At 34.1% G+C, this 16,087-nt stretch overlaps 1 protein-coding gene across 3 annotated transcripts in view; it reads right to left on the bottom strand.

Moving 5' to 3' along the window:
- The window catches only part of PTPRR (protein tyrosine phosphatase receptor type R), a 247,515-nt gene that overhangs the window by 43,612 nt on the left and 187,816 nt on the right, over positions 1–16,087 (bottom strand). For all 3 annotated transcript variants that reach the window (XM_058742040.1, XM_058742041.1, XM_058742042.1), the window contains 2 exons: positions 3,144–3,330; positions 465–549 (listed from right to left, as the gene is read on the bottom strand). In XM_058742040.1, coding sequence (XP_058598023.1) covers positions 465–549; positions 3,144–3,330 — 272 coding nt within the window. The remainder of the gene's footprint in view (positions 1–464; positions 550–3,143; positions 3,331–16,087) is intronic.

Here is a 16,087-nt window from a genome sequence, read left to right as displayed (position 1 = left end):
TGAAGATTTACATCTGTTTTATACTAAGAGCTTTATAATCTTAGCTCTTACCTTCAGGTCTGATCCATTTTGAATTAATTTTTGCATATAGTGTGAGGCAGGGTCCAATTTCATTTTTTTTTTGCATGTGAATGTTGGTTGTCTCAACACCATTTGTTGAAAAGACTATTTGCCCATTGAATTTTTTGATACTCTTGATGAAAACCAACTGACCATAATGTGCAACACAATAAAAGTTTAGAACCATGTGTCTATTGGAATTGTGAGCTGACCACTGTAATAAAAGTAATACAGGATAAAGTTATTAACCTCAAACTACTTTAATGGTTATTAGTCTTGATGTGTATTTATAACTCCAACTTCAGTGTATACAGAGAAGTTGTGAGGATGGGAATCGATGAGGTGGAGGTTAATGGGGAAGGCTTGTGCTTTATAATGGAAACTACTTAATTCAAGAAACTTACTTGGCAAAATGGTCTTATAGCGATTTTTAGTTCCATGACGTGGAATGTCAATTTCTTTGGGATCCACAAAGTTCATTGGAATTTCCTGCAAAAATAAATGATATCAAATTAGTGTATCTAATGCTGCCACAAAGAAAATCTTCCCAGGGGGCCATCTGATCCAGAGCCCTACTGAACTTCAAAGTCATTTATAAAACAACAGACTACCACCTCTGGTTGACCAACACCCTTCCTTTTATAAACATATTAGCTGCACCCTGTCAAGCTGACTCTAAGAAACACCTCTCTGTCTTAGAAACTATTATTTTATATATGGTTATCAAAGAAACATATAAAACTTTGATTAGATTTTTAAACTTCTATTTGGATATAATTGCTAGAAATATGTACACACACAGCTGAAAATTGACAATGTATTCAAATTTCTTTAAATCTTTATATAAGTTCAGTACCAAAAATTTCACTACAATGGATTCTCTTTTAACATTGTGTAACTCTTTTAGGATTATTAAAACCTCCCTCCCCAGATGGTAAATATAAAGGGCTTTTTTGTTGATTTAAGAGATGATCATAGGATGCTTTTTTGTATTAAGGAATGGTTGATAATTGTACAGTTCCATTTGTGTTGTCAATGTAATATTTTTAGTGAAGGTCACCCAGACACTGTTTTCTCCCACTTAACAAGAATATAAATAGTTTTACTCGGTCAGAATATATGTCATGTGCCTCAAATGCTTGGAGAGGGAACAATTAAAGTAGAAATGGCTCCGTGGAAATGAATTAGATCTAAAAGGTGAGCATCTGTAGCTGACTGGGACAAAGAAAGAAATAAGCCAAAGTTTTCAAAAGGGTCAAAAAAATCATTTAAGGATTTGATTACACAAAATAGTATGATCTCTAATTAAATTTTTGCAAAACATTACTTAAACGTTAACGTGAAATAAGAGAACTTTCATCTTTAGATCACGTGAAATACTATTTTTGTTACTTAAAGTTTCTTCAGTGGAAAATATAACTCAACAGCCTAATATTCATTTACATGGAAGAAATTATCCATAAATTAATTCAAATTGTCCCAGTTTTCAGTCAATCTGAAAATTTGAGGAAAGCCTGACTATCTTATAAATTTGAGATGTGGTCTACAGAGAGAAGTAGTTTACTTTTTAAATATCATTTCCTAAATGTGCACTATTTTAGATATTTATAACATTCATTCCTACTCTTTGTTCCAACTAAATGTTATAACTTCTCAGTTCCAAGTTACCAAAATAAGCAAAATTGTTGGATGTTCAACAGAAAGCACATATTCATGTTTGGTAATTTCAAACAGGTCAGTCTGTTTTAGCAAAGCTATGATATGTTTGTTTCTCCTCTGCTTCTTCCTGTTTTCTGACACACACTGACAATTTATCATCTTCCAGCATTATCTTTCTTTTTGGTACTCCTTGTCATTTTTCCTTTAAGGGCTTATCTCAAAGAACAAAGAGCTATCTATGGTTCCAGAGAAGAATACTAGATGTACTTTTGATTAGCTGTATGATCATTGACTTGTTCTTGCATCTCACTAGGTCTCATTTTCTTCATATATGAAAAGATGACACACTACAAAGTCTAATTTTAAAAACTGCATGTTCATGTTTTACTTTGGATGCTTAACAGTAGTTGAAGAGGCTAACAGCAGATCTAGCCCATTGCTGGATATTTCATCATTAGAGTGATTGCAAATATCTGAACAGACCTTGGGATGATCAATTTATTAAAATCAACAGACTTTGGCTTAAGATGTACAACCGATTTAAGATTAAAGTGAGCTATAAAATGCATAATCCCCTTGGGCAGTAATTAGAACTAAGAAGGTCTAATCTGTCTCCATGCTCTCTGGGTCGGAAATGTGTTTTCATGAATCGAGTTATCACCAGCTACACTGATGGGTTGCCATCACTTTTGGCTAAAACTCCCAATCCTCTTTAGCCCACATTTGGTCTTCCCCCATGTTCCTTATTTCATTTAAGGTCACTGTATGCGGCCTGTTCCTCATGTCACAAACTGAGGTATCATTTCTGACTTCTTCCCTTATTTTGGCCGCCTCATCCAATTCGGCCCCCTTCTTGCAGATTCCTATAGGTTTCCCACATTTTCATTCCTACTATCTTAGTTTAGACCACCATGCCCAGTCCACAGGATCACTCTAGAGCTTCCAACATACCCCTTTCTAATGTTCACTCCACTGCAGATAGAGTGATCTTTTACAAACTTAAGATAAAGTTCAAACTTTTAAATATGTATCAAGACTCAGGTTTCTTTTATAACTCTGAGGCTCAAGCTTTGCCACTTTCCACCTTGATTTCAATGCTTCAGCTAAATCGAACAACTTAATTCCCCAAACAGTGACAGTAAACTGTTCCTTCTTCCTGAAATGGCTATTCTCTGCCCAGTTCCTTCTTGATACTTCTTTGCCTGGCCAGCTCCTACATACTCTGCCTAAATTTAGTAATCACATGCTAGTTTGAACATTTATCAGTACTTGATGAGATGTAGGGTGGCTCTAAAACCTTGTACTTAACCTTTTAAACTGTAACTGTTTACTTGAGTGGAGGACAGCGCCATTTTAGTAGGTGCCTCTAGGGTCTAGTTTATCAAAATACCTACTGAAGAGTGAATAATAAACAGCTGGCTCACCATGAATTCACTTTGGAGTAAATGGGAACTTGCCACGACGTCCCTCAGCTGTGACCTTGTGAGGATTCGGCTGGCCGACTGCAGATACTCCATTGCTACCTTCTCCCGTGGGGTTGGGATAGCCACAAAAGGTTCAACATTCCCCAAGCTACTCATGTCCAATGTAAGAGATACGTTGGACCCTCGTCTACATTGGGGAAGAATGTTAATAGGTTTAGACACCACATGAATCATTTTGATCACACAAATTCGTCTTTCTGTGCATACACACAATTCAGTGAGAAGTTTTACAGAAATAAGGACCAAATGTCTTTTCCTCTTATGGTACCATAGCGGACTATAGCAACTATCCAGAGTTTCTTTACAGGAAACTGAAAGTTTTGTTGTTGGAAATATATCTGAATTGAGAAAATGCATTATAATTTATTAATAGGTATATTTGACACAAAAATAATAAAATGGCTAGTAATATTAAGTGAAAAATTTAGGAAAAGTAAACATCACTTTTGAATTGAGAAATTATGTATAACACAAAACAATTCTATTTTTTGCATGTCTGAGAGCTCAGAATAGAAATCACATAGCCATCTAATATTTTTGACACATGATCTTACTGGACATAGGAAGCTCAGAATGGGAAAAATCAATTTTAGTTCACATTATTACTACTGAAGTAGAATTTAAAAGTTTTAAAATATATGTACTTTTTATAACGTCTGAGTGAATCCCCAAATAATAGCATCTGTAGCCTCCATCTATGTATGCATGCATGCATGTATATATGTGTGTATATGTATTTATTTAATTCTGTGATAAACTCATAAGGACCATAGAGATCACAGATTCTTATTCTGAATTACATTTATCTTCCCTCTGTAATTTCCCTCTTCTTGTTGAGAGGTGAGGTGGGGCTTTGCCAAATTATAAGGGCCCCTTGTGCCCTCAATAGAAGGTGTGAGTGCCTCTTACCAGTAACATTAGCTGCTTGGAAACAAGAAGTAACTATAAAATAACCTGTGCAAGATTGAGGGTCAAAATCAGAGATTTTATTCACAAAAACTATTAAGTTAAAGGGCCTTAGGCATGAGTCAGGTGATCAAATACGGTGCCAACTGGTTGGTGTTCCAAGGAAATGGAAAACAGGGAAAAACAGGTCATAACAAATGTGAACAAAGACAGTAAGAGCAAATACTAGGTCCAGCGTATTTCATTTGAAGGGTGATTTACACATTTAGTATGGAACACTACATCTGGAAATATTCAAGTAGCTACAGCTTAATTTTAAACAATGGAAAATTATTAGAACATACAACAAAACCCCACTAAACAAAAGTGAGTAAGTTCTTCCTGTTATGAAATTGCCTCTGGTTGTAGCTTTGGTGGCATTCTATAATTTGATATGTAATGTCCTATTTATTGATTTCTAAATGGTTTATAAAAAAAATAAATGGTTTGTAATTGTAGTTTTAATTCTTGCTTTGGCTTGATGTTTATGTGTTTACAAATTTATTTTCCTTATTAATTTCTAGTTATAGTAATACAAATCAGAGAATGGTTGCACTTCTAAAGTTTGGAATTTCTTAATTCTCTCTTGGGGACAAACACTATGATAAAGTATTCTGAATATTTCATAGGTACTTTTGGGGGCAACTAGTTTGATTATTTATTTACCTCTAGCTAGCTAGCTATAAATATATCTACGTACATATGTATATCTATATCACCTTATTTATTATATTACTGCATATTATTAAAAATATTATTCCAATCTATTTTTTCCCACTGGATTTCTCAAAGCCTGAGATGTATGTGAGTCTTCCACAACACTTGCGTTTGCTATTTTTCCTTATATTCTTAATGATTTTTACTTTATATATTTCAGCCATTGTTTTATTTGAAGTGATTCATAATTATATCTTTACTATAAATTTTATCAATATTAAACATTTACTTTCCTATTAATTTTATGTCTTGCCTCACATCTGACTACTTTTTCTAGTTTTATTGAGATGTAATCTACATACAGCACCATATAAGTTTAAAATGTATGGCATTCTTTTTCGATTTAAGTATATTGTGAAATGATTACCACAATAAATTTAGTTAACATTCATTATCTCCTAGGGACACACACACACACATACACATACACAAAGAAAACAAATTTTTTTTCTTGTGATGAAAACTTAGGGTCTACTCTCTTAAAAACTTGCAAATATACCACACATCTGTGTTAGCTATAGTCATCATGTTGTATATCACATCATGCACAATACATAATTTATTACCTTTTGATCACCTTCCTCCAATTAACCTTCCTGCAACCTCCCACTTGAGAAAAATTAATATTGGCATGCCTACTAATTTTTTTTGCATGATCTTGAAAACCCTTTTCTAATTTTTATTATTATGGTTAACTTTTTGAATCCCTGTTAGAGATTAGGGGGAAGCATTCTGGATACTCCATAAAATCTCACCTAGCTGATAGAAGAATGTTTGGCCCCACCATTTTTTTGTTGTTGTTGTGGCTGTTGTTGGTGATGTATGGTTTTGTTTTGTTTTGTTTTGTTTTGTTTTTTGAGAGAGTGAGAGAGAGAGAGAGAGAGAGAGAGAAAACACCAGAGGGGAAGGAACAGAAAGAGAGAATCCCAAGCAGACTCTGTGCTGAGCTTGAAACAGGGCTCCATCTCACAACCCCTGAAATCAAGAGTTGGACGCTTAACCAACTGAGCCACCCAGGTGTCCCAAGGGCTCCTGTGTTTTGAGTAAGAGGTAAACAGTTGAGAAGGCGTAAAGAGTGGTTCTCTCAGACCAAGAATTTTAATCTACTTTTAATGGGAAAGCGTTTTTTTTAAATTTTTTTTTTACATTTATTTATTTTTGAGAGACAGAGAGAGACAGAGCACACGTCGGGGAGGGCAGAGAGAGAATGAGACATAGAATCTGAAACAGGCTCCAGGCTCTGAGCTGTAAGCACAGAGGCCAACAGAGGGCTCGAACTCACAAACCGTGAGATCATGACCTGAGCCAGGTTGGGCACTTAACGGAGCCACCCAGGCGCCCCAGTGGGAAAGCAATTTTTATCATTTCTCAATACAGTTCCTCTGGCCTTTAAATTGTCAGAAATTCTTTCCTCATTCTGATAATAGCTTGTTTATTAGTTTTGAGTGTATTTGTGAAAATTTGGCTTTTGTTGGCTTCAGAGATTTTTTTTAATAAGGCATTGGGAGAGGCCATTTAAGGGATTGCTAATCGGATTCCATCTTATTTTTTATTATTTAAAAAATGTTTTTAATATTTATTTACTTTTGAGAGACAGAGAGAGAGAGAGAGACAGAGTGTGAGCAGGGAGGGGCAGAGAGAGAGGGAGACACAGAATCTGAAGCAGGCTCCAGGCTCCGAGCTGTCAGCACAGAGCCCAATGCAGGGCTTGGACCCACAAACCATGAAATCATGACCTGAGCCAAAGTTGGACACTTAACTGACTCAGCCACCCAGGTGCCCCTCAGATGCCATTTCAACCAGTCTTCAGCCCCAAAATACTACACTATCTGCCATCTGTCCATTAAGTGATATGCAGTGTTATAGTGATTTAGTAGAAAGGGAGATCACTTCCATTCATAGTGGCCAGAGATGTATGAGGAACAGGCATTTGAGTTGAGCCTTGAAGGTAAAAGTTCAATAGATAAATTTTCGGTAAAGGGTTATTTCAGGGAGAGAGCCCGGCAGAAGAAAAAAAATGTGGAAGCAGGAAATGATAAGGCATCTTTGAGAAATGGCATATAAGCAGTTTGAGCTAGAGTTCATTTGTATAAAAGTGTATTTTGGAATTGGGGGCAGGGTCATGTAAGAGAAACGAGAGAAAAGCAAGAGTCACAGAAATAAGAATTAAAAAGCCTACCCAAATCCAGAAAAGAGAGAGTTGTGAACATCAGGTTATATAAACTTCTATTAGGGCTTTCCACAGCACGCCCTGCCTGGGAGGGGAGGGTGATTAGAAGCCTCTGAGATTCCACGTCTAATAGGGTCCATTTGATCTAGTGAGCAACTTTTCTGAAGATTCTGTGATAAATTGAGAGCCATGGAAGCATTTTCATGCAAACCAACTTTGTAAGGAAGAACAACTTTTGTCTGGCAAGGGAAGGAAGAAAGGAAACTAATATTTATTAAACATCTATGATTTGCCAAGCACTGTTCTAAGCACTTTCACATATGGTATTTCAATTTCCATGGCAGCTCTCTGAGGTTATTACTTTCCTCTATTTTATAGGTGAAGAAATAGCTAACTTAGGAACATGAAAGTGGAACAAAGATTCAGTCCAAGTTAGAATATAAAACTCAAGCTCTTTCTTTCTGCTTTTCTACCCAAAAGCAAAGTAATGGTGGGCAGATTATGTTAGACTAGCCGGTGCCTCACATGGAGTTGGGGGCCAATTGTTGGGCGGAAGGTCAAGACTACTGAAGTCTAATGTAGAGGTAGTATATTATTCAGAGCACAAATTCTGTCTTTACCGTTATATTTGTCTGGGTTCACGTCCTGCCTCTCCCATGTCCTTATGGTGGACCTTTGGTCAGTCTACCTAGCCTCGTTACTTGTAAATTTCTTCTTCTTCTGTGAAATGAATAATTAAGAATACTTGCTTCAGAGGGATATTATAAGGATTAACCAGATAGTATAAGTAAACCACTTGTAAGTGTTGCCTGGTTATTATTTTGGGTAATAATGGAATAAAGTCTTATATAACTCTCACCTCTGCCTCTCTAATGGATCTCTTGAAAGAGATCTTCGCAAAAATTCAAAAATTGTTTACACTGAGATTAACTTTAACATTGTGAAATTAATGGATGGTATCTACACATTTGTCACTACAGAGAAATACATCCTTCTTGATAACCTATTTATCTTAAAATTTCCCTTTATTATGGCAAATCCATTTCCCCTGAACCCTAAACAATTCCAGAACACTTCACCTCAACACCTCAGACAATGTCTCAAAGTTCAATTATGGAATTAATCTTGTACAAGCTGTTGACCTTACAGAGAGCATTTTTCCACAAAACAGCCCTTATCGTGGTCGTTCTCTTCTATCCTGGCTGTGAAATATTACCATAGGATGTCACTAACTTGGAAAAATCTCTGCCTTTGTTAACTCTTATTTCCAATGAACAAACAATATTTAAGTTAATCGAAATACAGTGAAATAAGAAAATCAAATCAGTAGAATCCACTTAAAAACTCTGTACATTTCTTAGTCATGTATTGTGCTTGCAGAGAAGAGATTAAATACACATCCATATATATTTTAAAGAGTTAATTTTTTCATTATAAAAGTGACACATACTCATTGTAGAAAATTTATAAAAACTAGAAATTTTAAAAAGGCAACTAAAGTCACATAAACTTCACTAGCTTTTAAACCGACGTTTAAATTTTGCTATGCCATAGGCAATAAAGGCAGTGACTTATTGCTTTAATTTTTATTTTTTTGGTCACAGATGGGGGTAAATATATTTTCATATGATTATTTTTCATTTATATATCAGTCCTTACCCTTGAGAAGTGTCTGTTCATGATCTTTCCTTATGTTCACATTGTAGCATTAATGTATTTATTATTGATGACTATGATTTACAATAAATTATTTCTCAGATATATGTGTTGAATATATAAGATTTATTGTTGCCTTAAAATACGAAGGATTTTTTAAAAATTATATTTACATCCAGTCAAACATATCAGTCTTTTTGTGTGTGCGTGTGGTTTCTTGCATTGCTTTAATACAAAAAATTCTTCTGGAAGCTTAATTTTTACTAAAAGCTAATCTTTTAATCTATTTCTAATTTATTTTGGGGTATGGTAATGGTGAGAATCAACTAGATTCCCCCCCCCCAATAGGTTATCAATGTGTTTAACACAATTTACTGAACGATCTGGAGAACAAATGGATTTTATAATTACAGAATATTAGGCTTTTAACCAGCTATCACTGACTAATGATCTGCTGGAGAAAATGTCACTTTACTGAACTGAGATATGAAATTGCTTCCCAGTATCCATAAACAAAAGAAGTAAGGATAGAATCAAAAAGACATTTCAAAAACAAAACAAACGTAAGAAGTTAAGAGAAAGTACAAATTAAGGTACTGGGGAAAAAAAATCGAAAGGATTTAGAGGGAAAACAATCAACAGAAATAACAGGAGACCTGGACCTTTAATGAAAATGGAATATGGGAAACTCAGAACATGAACTCTTATTGAAAAGTTTGCTTCTCCTTTGTTATGTAACTCTGGACAAACTGTTTAGACTTTTTTTATGCCTCATGATTGCTGTTGGACAAAAGGGAACATAATAAAAAGCTTTATCAAGCTCCTGCTGTAGGACCAATTATTATTTATGCCAAAAAAATAAATAAGAGGGAGGAAATTCAAAAGATACCAATTCAAACAATTGAAGGAAAAAGCAAATTCTTAAGGAAAGGTAAAAGGAATGCAATAAACAGCATGCTAATTACAATTAAGTAAAAAGGAAAACATGTATAAATATTATGGCCCAGGGCCACACATCCATTTTAGCAAGAGTTTATAAGCGGTGCTCTGTTGAACTGTTTGAGTCTGTACCATTGCTCTTAATGACCAAGAAGTGGGAAGAAAATAGAGCTAAAAATCTAAGAACACTACAATTGCCAGTTAGAATAACTCAAAATTAAGCATTTCTTTTCTTGGTAGTTGGGGCTGGATGCTGGATTTTAGAAGGTGGATTTAGGCAGAAGGGCTACAGTTCCTAGCCCTGGGGCCATGAGGCCATGTCTATGCTGTCCCCTTTGCAATGCCTCTGCCACCAACAGCAGTGAGCCTTCAAGCCTGGCACCTCACTTAGTACCGGATAAGGAATGGAAATGGGAGTCAGAGAACAAAACAAATGATCGGTTTGCCTGTAGTCCAGGAAGATGTACTTCTGCAACTACTGGATTAAGAAATTAAGTTTCAAGGGGAAATGGTGGTAGCTGCTTATCTTGAACTTTTTGAAAGGAGAACGGAAAAATATGCATCTAAAGATTATAAGAATTTAGTACAGAGTGAAAGCAAACAGATCTGATCTTTGAGAGCTTTTCTTAATTCTTTTGTTGTTGTTGTGCTGTAAAAAAATACACATAATTCATTCAGAGCTGTCTTTATTACCATACACATCTAATCCTACATGGTGAAAAGTTGGAAATAATATTGATGTCCTCTCCAGATCTGAAACGTTGTGAGTCCAGGACCTTCAGTGCTGCCTTCCCTCCCTCCTTGTGTATTCCCGTTATAAGGATCACAAAGCTGACGATCTTGCCTTGATCCCCAAGGTGAGCATAAACCCCTCCACCTCCAACTTGACTTTTCTTATTTAATTTTGCTCAATTTGTCCACATATTTAGTTTTCTAGGGTACCTTTAATAAAAATGAAGAAAAAACGAGAGAAGTTTTTACTCATTTGAAATGGCAAAGGAAGAAACAGTGGTGAAATAGAGCGATGAAGTCCATTTATTGTGTATGGATTGCCTGGTCCCCACAGTTCCTCGAAACTCCAGATTCTACCACTTTTAAGTTCCAAAGGTAATGGTATTTAATGAATGGTTTGCTGTTTGTCTCCATCTCTTTACCTCAGATAAACTATATATAGTACTAACTACCTTCCTGGATCACTTGGCAGATGAAAGGGTAAAATTAAAAAAAAAAAAAAAAAGAGGCTAAGGAGTGCTAGGGATGTTAAATTGTGGCTTAAATTCAAAGCTCCTGGAAAGTTAAGTGTGACATAAATGCAGTGTAACTAATTTCTAAAAGCTGAAATAAATGAATAGATATTGTTACCATCCATAGTAAAATTTCCCAAAGGAAATCCTGTAGAGAAGAAATGTAATAAGGTTAAAAGAGACCAAGCACAGGGCCAGGAAGATGACAAACGTATTTCACTCTAAAGCAAAAAGAAAATTTTAAAATGTAGAGAACATTTTTTGGTGTGGGAAATGATTGATTTCCTACTTAAAAGCACTACTTCACTAGGTAAAATACTGCTCTCCCTTTTGAGTGATTATACAAAATTTTTTGATTTCATACAATGATATCCAACCTTTTACACATGGATAGGACAAGGCAAAATTTACATCCTTCTGTTATTATTTAAAAAAATAAAAGTCAAAACAATCATTAAAAAAATAAACATAAATTGAGCTTGTTATATTTTTCTTGGAGCATTGATCTTGGAATGTGAGTTTAAATCAATGTTCGACACTTTAAGCTCTTCCAGCCTCAGACTACCTAATCTGTAAATGGGGATGATAATAAAACTCACAGGGTTGATTCACCTTATAAAAATTCAAGAAGCGAAAATACATGAACATTTCTCAGCCAGTATCTGGCATATAGTCCAGATACATGAATAATTATAATGATTAATAATAATCATGTGGTAATTCTTACTTCACTCTATGCATAAATGGCTGTGTGGATGGGAGCTATCTGGCATACACATTGCTAAATATTTGAAGAACGCAATGTTGGGAAAGTTGGTTAGTGATGAAAAGTCAGCGGCAGTGTTACATATGCAAAATCAGTGGCCCACGAAGTGGAGACCATTTTTCATACCTCGAGCCCTTAAAATCCTTGCCTCATGTCCTTAAAATCAATAACATTTTTTTTGATTCAAAACTAATGCATATTCACGGTGTAAAACCTAAAGCTATAGATAACAAAAACAAAGAAAAAATATTCCATAATACCAATACTACAGTGACTACTAGTAACTTTTTACGTGTATGTTTAAGTCCCTTATAGGCATATAGGACAAAATCTAGATTTTTACTCTACATATTTCTTTATGACTTGCCTTTAAACTAAATATATCATCTTAATATCTCTTAATGTTTTCAAATCTATTTAAAAACTCTTTTCAAACACTCTATAGTATTCCATTGAATGGATGTACCATAGTTATTTAACTAAGACCTTTATTTTTGTATACCAACTTTTTTCAGTTTTTCACAATTGTAGACAAGACTGCAAATAAGTAGCCTTGTATCTAAATGTTTGTGCATTTCCATGATTATTTTTAGACTGAGGAGTACTAAACACTAACTCAAAATCTCTGAGTTTGGGGAAACCACTGAACATGTGGAATGTGATAGAAACATAAAGACTAACTCTTGGGGCTCACTGATATAGAATGAGCTCAGACCGTCTTCATCTAGTGTTCAGACCTTTACAGTAGCTCCCTAACAAACTTCCATAACTCTAAATCTCCTAGTCTGCTATGTTTTCTTCCAGATTTCACCAGAATGATGTCTGAGCACTGAAAATATGGTAACCAAACTTGGGATTTTTTCCTCTGAAACCCCTTAGCAATTTTTCCAATATATTCACGAGAAATGACCTATCCTAAAGTGTGAACTCCTTGAGGACAAAGACTTTAATCCTCTTTCTGTTTCCAGTCCAGAACACATGGATAGTAAATTTTTGTTATCTACATGTCTGAATGATTGTAAATACTTGGTGAAAGTAATACTGTGTGTAATTACTGTGCTCTGATGGTTTTTCCAATCCTCTGGGATAAGAGAAGTGGGGGGATCATGTTAGATAGAAGTTTGAAAATTTGGAATGGTGAAGCCATGCTTATCCAGGTACAGTAAATGTTACAGTTGATATTTAGGTTGAGTCATTTAAGTATCAATGAAATCTAGCATTAACATCCTAAAGAGCTGTGATGATTTTGTTAACAAAAAGGAAAAAAGTAGTGCTTTGACTTATAACCAAGTATGATTAATTTTTACTCTTTTTTGGGCATTTAGTATTGTTTTAACTGTCACTCATATTGAGGAGGCTGTTTCCTTTTTAACAAAAGAACAAAATGATGGTAGCTCTAATTTTAGTCCCAAGTTTAGTTTTTCCAAGTTTATATAATTAGTTAAGAAAAAGATGATCCTGAATGAATAAGTCTCAGTGAAAATATCATTCTTTCTGAAATGAGAAATCTTTCTTTGACTTTTAGCTGACATATACACACACACACACACAATTTCCTAAGTAACACAATACAATTAATAACTCCGTCTCTATAAGCAATCAATGACCAAAGAACTCTTTTGGTACTGAGCATTACAACTAAATTAAATATATTCATTTACTCTCAAGACCGGAAATGACACACACGATTATAATGATCCACAGAGTTCAGCTAAAATGTAAAATCATCAAAAATATGCAACTTCTCAGCTTCTTCAGTTTTTTCCTTACATTTGGTTGTGCAGCCCAATTTTTTAAAAACTGAATTCTGAAATTCTTAAGGAAATCTGTTTTCCAGTTAAAAATTTTTTTTTACCAATACATATGCAGTTGACCTAGCATTAATATTTTTAGCATTAAATGTATTTTGTACATATATTACATGTTATAATTTTTCTACAATATATAATGATTCCATAATATAAATTATTATGTATATAATTTTATATACATAATTGAAGTATAGTTGACTCACAATGTTACATTAGTTTCAGGGGTACAATATAGTGATGTGACAGCCCTACGCATTATACTCGGCTCATTAGTGTAGCTACCATATTTTTTTCAGTTTTAAATAGCAATGAAGGAGCGATTTTATACCTCAATAGACAATACAAAATAAACCTATAAAGCAACCTAACTGATACTGATAATTCTGATAAGTTGCAGTTAGACTGTAATAAATGACTAATTTCACCGCTGACTGCAGTTAGAGTGCATGTTGATAATAAATCTCTGGAATTAATCATCGAAGAGATAAAACTTGACTACTTGGAGGACTCTGCTAAGTAGCAGGAGCATATACGATTTTTCCTCTTAGAAAATCAGGCAGGTTGGTAAACTTACTCTTGCCTCTGCACAGATTATCAGGCATTGTCTGCATATTTATATTAGAGTAAATGTTCACTTTGGGAGTCCTTGTATGTATGGAACTATGTCATCATGATTAGGGATAGAATGAGAACTTTAGAAATGTAGTTGATCAAGAATTTGTTCTTTAAATTTGCAATATTATTCAGTTGTAGACATTATTGAAGGTGTTCTGTAATTAGAATTCAACCATGCAACAGAAAGGAGTCAGCATGATTTGGATCTTTGTGGAGCCAGTTGTGAGCGAAACTCTCACGAGGGTAAATACTAATTTCACTGCATCCAGATATTTTAGAATGTTGTATTTTCATTTTCATTTATCTCAAAACATATTCTAATTTCCTTTGTGATATCTTTTTTGACCCATTGGTTATTTAGCAGAATGCAGTTAATTTCTACTTATTTGTGAATTTCCCAAATTTCCTTCTGTATTTTTAATTTCATTCCATTTGATCAGAGAATATAGTTTGCATGACTTCAATCTTTTAAAATTTATTTATATTTTTTATGGCATATCCTGGAGAACATTCCATGTACATTTGAGAAGAATTTGTATTCTGCTGTTAATGGGTACAGTTCTATAGATATCTATTAGGTCTATGTTTTATAGTTTTGTTCAAGTCTTTTATTTCCTTCTTCATCTTCTGTCTGGTTTTATATTAATTATTAAAAGTGGGCTATTGTATTCTGCTAATATTATTGCCGAATTATCTATCTCTGCCTTTAATTCTCTCTGTTTTCATTCTCTGTTTTTAGGTGTATATATGATGACAATTCTTATGTCTTCTTGATGAATCGACCCTTTTATCATTATAAAATGTCCTCTTTGTAGTAACATTTTGGGGAGGGTATATGGGACTAGGATAAGCAAAAATACCACACCCATTCTTACTGAGAGTGAGCTATTTTTCTTAAATAAATTCTCCTTGAATTGTTGCAAGCTTTTGGTTAATTTCCAGAGTTGTAAAAAGTTGATTTTGACCATTTTTACTAGTATTCTCACTGCTTTTAAGGAGGATTGGATATTGGATGTTCTTACTTTACTGTTCTGCAAGTCCTTTCCTGCCTATTCTTTTTAAAATATCTTTTTTGGTGGAATATATTTGTCTTTTAGAGTGGATTTGAATTTTGGAAACAGCCAAAAGTTTCTTGGAGTGATATATGGTGAATTAGTTGATCAATATGAGTAGAACCAAACCTTGAAAATGAAAAAAGAAGAGCAAACTAAACCCAAAACAAGCAGCAGGAAGAATATAGCAAAGATTGAAGCAGAGATAAATGAAATCTAGAAAATCAAAAGAGAAAATCAATGAAACCAGAAGTTGCTTCTTTGACAAGATCAACAAAATTGACAAACCCTTAGCTAAACTGAGCAAGAAAAAAATAAAAGACTCAATTTGAAATCTCAAATTAAAGAAGGTACATCACTACCTATTTTACAGAAATAAAAAGATTAAAAGGAAATACTATGAATAGCTGGATATCAACAAATTAGATAACACAGATTGGCAAATTCCTGGAAAGACATAAACTACTGAAGCTGATTCAATATGAAATAGATAATTCATAGACTCGTCTAAGTAGACCTGTACTAAATAAAGAGATTGAATAAATAATTTAATAAACTTCCTATAAAGAAAAGCTCAGGACCAGAGTGACTTTAGTGGAGTCTACCAAATGTTTAAAGAAGTATTAACACCAATCATTCAAAATCACCTTCAAAAAACAGAAAGGAGAAAACAATTCATAGCTCATTATGTGAAGTCAATATTAACCTCAAACCAAAGCCAAAGCCAATATAAAAAAATTACAGCTAATATTAATTAGAATATATATCAGTATGAATCTGTATCCATATGAATCTAGAATCAAAAATTCTCAGCACAATATTAACAAACTAATTCAGCAACACACAAAAAGTTTACATAGCAATGACCAAATGAGGTTTGCCCCAGGAATGCAAGGTTAGTTTGATAAACAAAAAATCAAACAATGTTATATGCCATATTGAAAGAATAGAAGACAAACCACATATAGA

This window comes from Neofelis nebulosa, chromosome 8, assembly GCF_028018385.1.
Source record: "Neofelis nebulosa isolate mNeoNeb1 chromosome 8, mNeoNeb1.pri, whole genome shotgun sequence".
Taxonomy (NCBI): domain Eukaryota; kingdom Metazoa; phylum Chordata; class Mammalia; order Carnivora; family Felidae; genus Neofelis; species Neofelis nebulosa.
Note: the sequence above shows the minus strand (reverse complement) of the source record. Positions and strands in the feature narration are given on the sequence as shown.